The 11,875-nt window shown below is 48.9% G+C and overlaps 1 protein-coding gene across 1 annotated transcript in view; it reads left to right on the top strand.

Moving 5' to 3' along the window:
• LOC116816902 (fer-1-like protein 4) overlaps nucleotides 1-11,875 on the top strand; it is a 120,903-nt gene that overhangs the window by 4,821 nt on the left and 104,207 nt on the right. Inside the window, exons 2-3 of the mRNA XM_032766535.2 lie at nucleotides 2,215-2,303; nucleotides 4,032-4,131. Of these exons, the coding sequence (XP_032622426.1) occupies nucleotides 2,248-2,303; nucleotides 4,032-4,131 (156 nt within the window). The 5' untranslated portion in view covers nucleotides 2,215-2,247. The remainder of the gene's footprint in view (nucleotides 1-2,214; nucleotides 2,304-4,031; nucleotides 4,132-11,875) is intronic.

The following is an 11,875-nucleotide window of genomic DNA, read 5'->3' on the forward strand; positions in this document are numbered from 1 at the left end:
GGGGAGTGGGGGATGACTGGGACGAGGGGATGGGAAGTGAGGGGTGGTGTGTGGCAGAGGGGTTGGGGAGCGAGGGGTGTCGGGGGGAGGCGATGGGGAGGAGGGGTGTCTGAGAGGAGGAGTGGAGGAGGGGCGTGGGTAGGAGAAACTCTCTCAGTCACACCGTGAAAACGGCAGGTGAGATCAATGGATGTTACAGGCTGCACAGCTGCCTTTGGCAGGGGCAGCCCAAGGTGCTTGGCTCCTTAGGGTCAGGTTCTCCCTTTCTTGGAGGTTGTTTCACACCCACCTGCCCAGTGCCCGGAGAGCTGGGATCACAGAGGCGGCTCTGGCCCCCGGTGCTCCACCCTCTCCTCACCCAGGTATCTGTGCTGCAAGGGGTGCCTGGAGGTGGGGCGCTGGCTCTGCCCACACACCTTTAGTAGGGATGAGCCCAGCGAGCCTTTTCAGTTTGTGGTAGGGTGACCAGATCAAGTGTGAAAAATCGGGACAGAGGGTTGGGGGGTGGGGTAATAGGAGCCTATATAGGAAAAAGCCCCAAATATCAGGACTGTCCCTATAAAATCAGGACATCTGGTCACCCTAGTCGGTGGTTGGGAGCCGCCTTACTGAGTGCATGAGTTGGCCTGTTCGTGGTGAGAGCGACTCCCCATTTCCCTGGGTCTGCGGGAGGCTGAGGCTCCCAGGCGAAAGCGCCCCGAATATGGCTGTCAGGTGTGGGGAGTGGTGCAACGCAGCCTCCTGCCAGGGCTGGGGAGTCCAGCTGGCCCCAGAGCATCAGAGGGTGGCAGGAAACCTGCTGCTTTAGAAGTTGTGCGGTGCCCTGGGGGCCCACAGAGGGAAGCAGGGCGCACAGGGCAGCTGGCCCCAGGCTGGGGAACAGGCTGCCGTGCCCTGTCTGTGAGAGCTTCTCTCTCATGCCCAGCACAGCGCTCCTCTGTGGCATTCAGCGGAAAAGCCCCTAGGGGCCTGGGCCATGTTCTCAGTACAGCTGGAGTCCCCTGGCAGGGCTTCCTGGCAGCTCCTGTTTGTACAGAACATTACTTCCCTCCCGCCTCTCCAGTGTTTGTTATCAAGAAACTGAAATTGCGGAACGGAGCAATGCTAAATATAGACAGGAGAGGCCAGAAAGCCCTGCCCAGGGCTGAGTCCCAGAAGTGTCACTGCTGGGACCTGGGGCACGTTCGGGGTGAGGGTGACCGACAAGAGGAGGTGGGGAAATGGATGCACACCCTGTTTTAGGGTGTGAAAGGGGGGGTTCAGCCAAAGGGGGGATTCTGCTTGTTTTTACGTTGGGAATTCAGGTCTCACCCCTGGTAGACTCCAGGGCTGACAGAGCTGGAAGGCTTATGAAATCACAGACACTAAGCAAGCACAGCTAAGCAGTGGAGAGGGAGGGAGCTTTAGGCCTAATATTGAAACACTTTGAACTGAATTTGGTTTTGTTATTACCTGTTTAATTCAAGTGCCTGAATAAACAGTGTGAAGGAAAGCTCTGTTCAACACTCAGCACCCAGCCCTTTCCAATAAGGCTAAAGAAGTCCCAGTTCACTTCCCTGCATCCTCCAACTAGACCTCCAGCAAAACCATGGGAACAAGAGACTTAAGACCTAATCAGGAAGAGTGTCCCTTGCCCAGAATAATCAGGCTCCTTCCTCTGCCCCCCTGGCCCATGCCTAGTGCTGCAGGGCTCTGGGGCAGTGCTGGGGGCCAGGTGCCCTGGCTCGTCCTCCAGTTGGCTCACCTCCTTTTTTGCTCTTAGCTGCTGGATGGAGTTGGGCTTATTTTGCAATTTATATTGTAGCAATGTTGTTAATTTTATTTTGTAGCCCTGCCCCCCACTAGTTTTGACAGGCCTCACGCCCAGTGGAAGGGCGAGGAGGGGAAGGCAGTCGGTGTCCCAGCTCTCACATGGAACACACAGAGTCTCCATGTCCTAGGGCTTGGCTAGATGAGGCAAACAGCTCGAGTCCCAGGAGCATCTCAGGTGCCCACTACTGAAAGGCTCTGCCCCAAAGAAAATCTTGTGGGGTGTATGTTCTCACTCACCCAGGGGTTAATTACAGAATCTCTCACTAGAATGTGAGTGTTAGGAGGAGAATAACCCTAGGCCCTAGGGAATGGGAACAAATTGAGAATTAGTGGGGATCCTCTGTGGCCATGAGGTGCTGCAGAAGCTCTGAAAATTCACTGTATGTTTCTGTTTGTTTATAGCTCTTTCGCTGGCCACATTATGGGAAGCTCATTATGGAAGAGATGCTGCTAGTTAAAGTTTACAACTGCAGTAAAGTTTTCAGTAACAGGTAGGTTCTTGTAAGCATAAGGATAAACTGGATGACCTGGGTAACTAGAGGCTGGTTCACCTGACATTAAGCCTGGGCAAAATCATGTAAAACCTGAGATGGGATGCAATCAGGAAAGATGGAAAGGATGAGAACATAACACCAGTGAGCGCGTGTATGTTTAAGGGAACATGGGTCTTGTCAAACAAACTTGATATTTTTTTTATGAGATTGCCGGTTTGGTTGAGAGAGTCACCCTGGCAATGTCTATACCTCAACTTCTGTAAGGTGCTGGGCTTAGTACCGCAGAACGATCTGATTAAAAACTTAACATGGTACAAAATCAATGTAGCACATATTGAATGGATTAATAATTGACTAACTGATAGATCTTAAAATGCAATTGTAAATAGGGAATCATCTACCGGAGAGGTTTCTAGAGGGGTCTTGTTCTTGACCCAATGCTATTGACTATCTTTATGATCAGGAAGAAAATATAAAATCATTGCTGGTAAAATTGGCAGATGACACAAATACTGGCAGAGTGGTATGTAATAATGGGGGCAGATCGGTTATGTGGACTGATCTGGATTGCTTGGTAACCTGGGCTCATTCAGACAACATGCAGTTTATAAATCAGCCAAATATAAGATCATACATCTAGGAGCAAAGAATATAGGTCATGCTTACAGGATGGGGAACTATCTGGAAAGCAGTGACTCTGAAAAGGACTTAAAGACAAGGTGGATAATTAACAGAACATGAGTCTCCATGAGATGCTGTAACTAAAAGGGCAAATGAGATCCTTGGCTGTATAAGATGGAGAATATTGAGTAGGATCAGGGCGGTGGTAATGACCTCTATCTACGACATTTTTGGTGAGACCATTACTAGATACTGCACACAGTTCTGCTGTTCAAAAATAATGTTGACACATTGGAAAGGGCTCAGAAAAGAGCTACAAGAATAACCTGAGGCCTGGAAAACCTGCCTTACAGTGAGAGACTTAGGAGAGAAGGTTAAGGGATGGTGTGATCATGATCTCTAAGTATCTGCAAAGAGAGAAGAGTTCTGATATCAGGGGGCTCTTTAATCTAGAAGAAAAAGGCATAACAAGATTCAGTGGCTGGAAGCTGAAGCTAGATAAATTCAGGCTAGAAATGAGGCACAAGTGTTCACCAGCAAGGGTAATTAGCCACTGGAACAGCCGACCAAGTATGTGATGGATTCTCCGTCACCTTCAGATTGGAGGGTTTTAAAAAAAAATCTGCTCTAGCTCAACCACAAGGCATTAGGCTGCTGCAGGAATGTCTGGGGGAAGTTCTCAGGCCTGTGCTGTGCCAGAGGTCAGACTAGATCATGGAGGTCCCATCTGGCCTTAACAGCTACAGTTCCTCATTTTGTAATGTTTGGTTCTGAGATAACGACAACATCCCTGTAATGTCTTTACTTTATCTCTTTTCACCCCATCTGTTTGTGAGCAGATGTAACACACAGTGTCTTTGTTCACACATATTAGTATAAGATATAAGCGTATCAAAAGTCAAACCCAAAATTCTATCTCAGGCTAACAAACAGGCCTATATACTAACAGACCTGCAGGAAATACTTTGGCAATATTATATACACAGCCATGTTGTGAGTTATCAGGGTGGAGACTGTGCCATGAGCAACCTTCTCTGCTCTGATAACTAGCTGAGACTGAAACCATAACAGAATATTCCCTCTCTGACTGTTGTTTTGTTGTAGACTGCTTGGTACCTTAGTCATCAGCCTTCAGCACCTAGTGACATCTGGACGCCTGACCCTCAGAGAGGCCCTCGTTGACAAGAACCACAGCATCACTGGGGTAAGGCATGTGGCTACTGTAGCATTGGTTAGATGGAAAGCACCAAAGGAGAGAGCACCAGGACACCAGAAGGGCCCCAGTTGCACAGCCAGCAAATGTCTGACTTGTTAAAGCTTTTCCTGCTCTCCCATGCTCTGATTTCCTCATATCAGAAAATATCCAGCAACTCTGTGTACCTTGGTTAAGGCCTCATCCTATCAGAGATCAAGAACAGTTTAGACAAGATGTTATTGGGAATGAGGTAGTGAGAAGTCCTGCAGAATGCTGGGCTTCATATGGCCTTGTGGAGTCTTTCCAAGCCTATTGACTAGGACATTTTTCTGTGTGAGTATGCACCAAATAACAGTTGTAATGACACGTTCCTGGAGGCTACTCTACCGTGCTGTCTTTTATGACCTGAACTGAGGTAATCCCAGGCATTTCCTGTTGCTCTTACTGACATGTGGCTTTTTTTTGAGGATCATTAGTTTTCGCATTGACAATCTATCATATTAGTTGATACTAAATAGGCCCGAGCGTGTGTGAATCCTTGAATTTACATAAAGCTGAACCATAGCCCAGGGTTATGAGGTCTTACTTGACAGCCTGGCTAAGCAGGTCAGAGGACTGGGATCTGAGGTAAGGAGAGAGAGGCAGAGCTGTGTGGAGATGGGGATGTCACTGAATCCAAGGCCAGAGACCAGCCCCTCAGCAGATGTAAGGCAACACCAGTTTATGCCAGCTGAGGATGGGCTGTTTGTTTTTAAAAATAGAAATGGGTACAGAATTGTACTAGAAAATTATTTTGATTGAAATAAATAGAAAAGTGGGAATTCTGCTCATTTTCATTCTGGATCTGACTGAGACAGACCATGTGTTCTGGGAGCCAGGGAGTTCAAAGGAACTAGACGGAAGGTGAATTAGAAACAGGAGTAATTACAAAGCAAACTTAGAGAGGATTTATTAATGTGTCAGTTTCGAGCTGGGAACTCTGCCAGGGGTGGGGCTTAGTGTTAGCTAAGGTATTCTTTAGCAACTGGGAGGCTGGAATGTGGGCAGCCTAATCAGAGAAGTGGCTGGGGAGAAGCTGGGAGGTATCACTAATGCATTGGAGTGTGAGAGCAAATATAGAATGATGAGGCGGCAGCAGAGACGGGCTCTGAGAAGTTCTTTAAAGCACATCTCTCTGCCTGCCTGCCTGGCAGATGTGTTGGCACATTGGGAGCATCCAGAATGGTTCTCTGGGGACTAAGTAGCCTGCCAAGGCTTATGGGGATCGGTGTTGGCTTCTACAGCTCCAGGGTGGGCTGAGCCCCCCAGCAAGCCTCAGGCTCAGGGGTGTGGTGGTGACCCCCCCCCCCGCACCCTGAACCTCCATACTACATGGAATCTCAGGTTCCCAGCAGCCTTTGGGAATCCTGGACTAAGCTCACCACAGTGGAAAATGTTAACACAATTTGTAATTTTGCATTTGTTAGCTATGTTTTGGGGCTGGCCCTGGATCTGAGGGAGGGGACCCAGAGAAGGACCCCAGTAGTTGGATCTCTCTCCTCCTTCCTGCTTTTTTGGTACAAATGATAAAATAAAGAAGTTACACTGCTGGAACTGCATTTAACACGGTGTTATGGAGCCATTATCCATGAACCCCTTGTCCAATTCACTTCTAGCTTAACAGGGAGATTCTACCCCAGTCTCAGGGCTAACGTAACAATTTGGAGGCCGATATGATGTTTTGGGTCAATTGTGGTTGCATTGCGGAGTAAAATAGCACTTAGACTGGAAAGCCAATTGTGGAACACCAGCTGCCACTCCACAACACACAGTGCTGCAGAGGAGCAGGATCTCCCCCACTGAAGTTAAACGCTACGTTAACCCCACATGTCTTGAGATGAGCTCTTTTAATTTTTCATTCAATCCTGACGGGCAGGTCCCCTCAGCCAGTGCTGCATAGTTACTCTGGACTTGGGAAAGGCCGATTGCATAAAGGTGGGAAATCTCTCCTTGCACTTGCTGTATGGCAACCCAGATTATCATGATTTAGGGAAAAATACTTGCTGAAATGGATTGCGAGATGATACTGAGCCCCGGGCAAGTGAACAGCTACCGTAGTGATGTTCTCCTCAAAACAGAACAGCCAGAGCCTGATCGCCTCTAGGCAGAGTGACCTGGAGTGTGCTCCCCTTGTTTGTTCACATAGTACATCACAGTGGTATTGTCGGTGAATATGTGAACCACTGAGTCTCTGATACGGTCCTGAAAAGTGCAGCATGCTTTGTAGATGGCCCGAAGCTCCAGCACGTTGATATGGAATGAGACCGTCCTGAGCCATATTTGAAGGGGGCGAAAGCGCAAGCTTGCAAACTGGACCACCTGCGTGCAACTGGACATGTAGGCCAAGAGCCTCCGACACGCCCAAACTGTCGTGGCAGGCTGAGACTACAGACTGAGGCAAAGCTGGTGAATGGCATGCGGCCCATCAGAGTCAGCTGATCGCAGGCTGCGAGACATTTTGCGGATGTTGACTGTCCTCAGGCACAGCCCACCGCAGCTCCTAGGGGCTGTGATTCGCTGTTCCCAGACAATGGGAGCTGCGGGGGACCATACCTGCACAATCAGCTTACCCTGATTGGCCGCCCGTGGGCCACAAGTTTCCCACTACTGTGGTTCTGGGAGGAGCAACGACTGGAACAATGCTCTGGACCAAGGAGTCAAAATGGACGCTTGGAGGGCGCCAGGGCCGTGTGTGTGGACTGTCCGAACTTTGAAGCTGACTGCTTTCTCCTTTGGGCTCTATCCCTCTTTCTTGGGTCGTCCCATTGCCTTGGACAAGGGCAGGGCTGCAAACGTGCTCTGCAGACGATACTGCTGCTGCTGTTGAATGCCGCCAGTGTGCACACCCCCAGGATCAGAGAGTAGCCCTGGAGTCCCTGAAGAAGTGCAGCATCTCGCCTGAAACTAGTGTTTGGCTGTCGAAGGGCTAATTCTCAATGGCTGTTGGACATTGGGGGCAATGTGCGAATTGTGTAGCCAGGAAGCTGTCCTCACAGTGGCCAAGGTGTCCATGACATGTAGCGTGGACTACAGGGACGTCTTAGGGCCTGGTCTAGACTGGCGAGGGGGATTGATCTAAGTTACGCAACTGCACCTAGTCACTGCGGTGTCTTCACTTCACTGCGGTGAGTCGACTGCTGCCACTCCCCCGTCGACTCTGCCTGCACCTCTCATGGCGGTGGAGTACAGGAGTCGATGGGAGAGCACTCGGAGGTCAATTTATCATGTCTAGACTAGATGCGATAAATCAAACCCCGCTGGATTGATTGTGGCCTGCCGATCCGGCGAGTAGTATAGACATACCCTAGCCACCAAGCAGCCTTCAGTGACAAATGCCTAAAATTCCTCTTGGGAGGCCTTGGGCAGCTGGACTGCAAACTTTGACACAGCTTGGCAAGTGGTGAAATAGTGAGGGGACAGCAAGACTTGCTGGTTAGCAATTCACATCTGTAAGGAAGAGGAGGTGTAAATCTTCTGCCTATGAGGTCCAATCATTTAAAGTCCCTGTCCTTGGAGGTGGACTTGACCCTGCCCTGCTGGGCTATGTTATTCATTGCAGTTACGACTAGGGAATTTGGGGCCAGATGAGAATAAAACCCCACAAATCCCTGTATGGGAATGAAATAGTGCTTCTGCATGTGCTTAGCCGCAGGCAGTTCTGAAGCCAGTGCGCTCCAGAGGGTCTCAGCTGTTTCGAGGAGTGCATCACTGATAGGAAGGGCGACTCTCCCTAGGGTGGATGGCTGAAGGATATCCACTAATTTTTGGTTGGTATCTGGCAAGAACTCTGCTTGGATTCCAAGGGAAGCAGCTATACTGCACAAAAGATCTTGGTAGGCCTTAAAATTCTCCAGTGCCGAAGGGAAGGAAGAGCCAGCATTGTCTGGAGATGAAGATGAGGCCTTTAACTGGGCCAGAGCCAGATCCTGTTCCAGGGCTGATGGACCTGGATGGGATGACCTGTGGAGGTTCTGCAGGGAGAACTGCTGGTGGCTGTCCTGCAGGACTGAGGGGTGTCCCAGGGAATCCATGGAGGCCAGTGATATGGATAAGGTATTTGTGGCCAGTAGGTGCTGGGCCAGTGGCCTCCATCTTGACCACAAGACATGCACCAATTCTAGTACCTGTAATGGTCCATCAGCGGCTCCTGAGGTAATGGAGAGCAGGAGGATGACGACCCCAACTCAGATGCAGAGGAGTCTCGGGATCCGAGAGATAAAGGCGGAGCGAGACCACAGGGAGTGAGTCACCGCTTTGACTCCTCCATTGCCAGAAGGAGGCAGGAAGCGGCACTGCTGATGGAAGCAGTACCATTGGTACTGAGCATGCTGGTGCCGGAAGCAGTGTCGGTGCCAAAGCGAGTAGCAGCACTGGAGTGCCTGATGGCACTGGCGCTAAAGCCAGTGAAAGTCGCCATGGAAGCTTTAGCAGAATCAACTGCAGCAGTGCTGCAGAGGTTCCCCATACTGAAGTCCCCCATACTGATCCCGGTACTGGCCCTGCCTCCACAGCCTGTGAAAGGGGACGATTGGGGTGTGGTGCCAACAGACCCAAGGGCTCAGCAGCTCAGTCAGTTGATGGGGCTATAGATCAGTGGTTCTCAACCAGGGGTACGTGTGCCTCTGGAGTACACAGTGGTCTTCCAGGGGATACATCAACTCATCTAGATATTTTCCTACTTTTACAATAAACTACATAAAAAGCACTAGCAAAGTCAGTACAAACAAAGATTTCATACAGACAAAATGAGAAAGTCAGCAATTTTTCAGCGATAGTGATAGTGTGCTGTGACGCTTCTGTATTTCTATTCCTGATTTTGTAAGCAAGTAATTTTTAAGTGAGGTGAAACCAAAGGAGAGGTCATGACTGAAAGGCAGAGCAAGTCTGTAGCTGCCTGATATGCTGTTGATGTGGAAATAGTATTGGCATCTCCCTCCTTGGTACTGGTCTCAATGGACACCCAGGGGCTGGAACCAGAGTCATGGTACAGAGTTTCTAACCTCCCTACTTGATACCAGGGAAGTGTTAGAGGCACCTGCCCCAAACTGTGTGCCAGCACCAACTCCATGCCGGTCCACAATTTTCCTGGGGGAGGTGGAAGAGTCACCCTGAGATCTGGAGTGCTTAGGATTGGTCTTATGTGACCTTTTCCTCAGCGCTGTCAGTGGGGAATGGGTCCTCCATTTCTTTGGAGAGGGGGCTGCTCTGGAATGTGGAGTGTCAGTGCTCTCAGAACCTGAGGGCAATCTCTGACCCAATAGGGTCTTGGTGCCAAAGCAGGCTGCATGGCCATTCAAGGACAGTTTGAGAGCATGGTGTGCTGGGATGTTTTTGTCAGTCCTGGTGATCTGTCCGAAGAGCATACAAAGTTGCTTTTGAATGTAGTGAGTGATCTGAGGAGGGCTAGAGCTCTGCAAGATTATGGCATTTCATACAAAGTCAAACCACTTTATGCTCAGAATTTGGTGTGGATGACACATATGGAATGTATCTAGCAGCTCCAAGTCTTCTTCTAGGAGGGTTCAGGTTTCTGACCCATGTAGCAGTACAGGCAGAACCCAACTTTGATGGATCCTGAACTCTCTCTCAGTGCAGAGATATTTTTTGTGTCCAAGGTGACATGGACTTCATGCAGGAGCAGTAAGACCTATTTGTTGGAGGATGTCCAGTTTGCTGTGAACACTTTAATTCTGTTTGCAGTCTATTTAGGTGAACTTGTCAATACTCTCCACAGTGCAAGACTGCATTGTCGGCATAGTCTTAGTCCTGGTCTACACTCGGGGGGGGTAGGGGTGGGGAGATGGGTGTGGATCGATCTAAGTTATGCAACTTCAGCTATGTGAATAACATAGCTGAAGTTGACATACTTAGATCGACTTACCTTGGTGTCTTCACTGTGGAGAGTGGACTGCTGCCGCTCCCCCGTCGACTCTGCCTGCGCCTCTCATGGCGGTGGAGTACAGGAGTCAACAGGAGAGCGCTTGGTGATTGATTTATCGCATCTAGACTAGACGTGATAAATCGACCCCCGCTGGATTGATTACTGCCCGCCGATGCGGCGGGTAGTGTAGACATACCCTTAGTTGGTGAACATTTCTTGACCAGCCTTGATTCCGACACATGGAGCGGCACGTCCTAATGTCCAGTTGATAGCTAAACTTAATAGTACTGGGGTGACAATACATTCCTGCCACATGTGTGAGGTTGTGTTGAGAGGAATGAACCAATGTGCACTCTTGCACTGGGACTGGTGTGAAAATTGTATGCCAGATTTAGCAGAACATCTGGGATGCCAACTCTTTTTAGTGCAAGCCAAAGCTTTCACCTGTTGATCAAATCAAAAGCAGGTTTGATGTTGATATATGGCACATGAAGTGAGCAGTTAAATTCTTGGTGCGGTCAGAAGCTGGAAGCTAAGAATAGCATCTATTATCAGCTGCCCAGCAGTGAAACTTGATTGCTGTGAATGATGATGTCTGTAAAGGAGCTGCTGCATCCTACCAAGCAGGACATGAGTGAAAACCTTTATGGGGACTGTAACAATGAGATTGGCCGGTAGTTGGCACATTTGGTGCAAGAACCTGACCCTTGTACAGGGATGCTATGATGCTATCTTTCCATTTTTCTAGCACTCTGCCTGATGCCCGCACTTTTAAGAACAGTTGATGCAGGCCAGTGCTCACTGGTTCCGAGGCACTTTTGAGCAGATCAGGTGGAATACTATCAGGTCCAGCAACATGTCAATTTCATAACTTTTGGATGTCCTTTTGTACTTCCTCGAGTGACGGAAGATCAGTATTCATCCCTGGGTGTGCTGCTGTGTGGTTTGCCAGGTCATATAGCTCTGGGTAGTCATTGGCAGGTGTGTGCTTTCATCATGTGTTTTCCATCTGTCCAGGTCCTCGTTGGATGATGAGTAGGGAGAGCTGTCTGGTTTTGTGATGAGGATGTTAGAAGATGTTTATGGGTGCCAGCCAAGTGCACAATAGCTCTGTAGGCATGACAGGTCGTTATGCTTCAGGCCTGTCAAGGTATTATTCCCACTTTGAACTTTAGCGTCCAAAAGTGGGGACCTGCATGGACCCTTCTAAGCTTAATTCCTAGCTTAGATCTGATAGTGCTGCCACCAGCCAAAATATAGTGTTTGGCACACTTTCTGTTCCCCCAAAACCTTTCCTGGGGAACCCAAGACCCAAAACTCTTGGGTCTTAAAACCAGGAGAAATAAACCATCCCCCCTCCTTTCCCCCTCCCAGACTTTTCTCCTCCCTGGGTTACCCTGAGAGGCTACACTGATCCAAACTCCTTGGAACTTAAAACAAAGAGGAATTAATCTCCCCCCCTCCTCCTTTCCGCCCACCAATCCCTGGTGAGTTCAGACCCAATTCCCTTGGGTCCTAAACAAGGGAAAAAATCAATCAGGTTCTTAAAAAAGAAGGCTTTTAATTAAAGAAAGAAAAAAGTAAAAATTATCTCTGTAAAATCAGGATGGAAAATGTTTACAGGGTATTCAGATTCATATAGCCTAGAGGGACTCCCTCCCCCGTAGCCTGAGATTCAAAGTTACAGCAAACAGAGTTAAAAATCCTTCCAGCAAAATACACATTCACAAGTTAAGAAAACAAACATAAGACTAATCTGCCTTTTCTAGCTAGTACTTACTATTTTGAACATGAGAGACTGTTTCAGAAAGATTGGAGAAAGACCTGGTTGCA

This window comes from Chelonoidis abingdonii, chromosome 14, assembly GCF_003597395.2.
Source record: "Chelonoidis abingdonii isolate Lonesome George chromosome 14, CheloAbing_2.0, whole genome shotgun sequence".
Lineage (NCBI taxonomy): Eukaryota > Metazoa > Chordata > Testudines > Testudinidae > Chelonoidis > Chelonoidis abingdonii.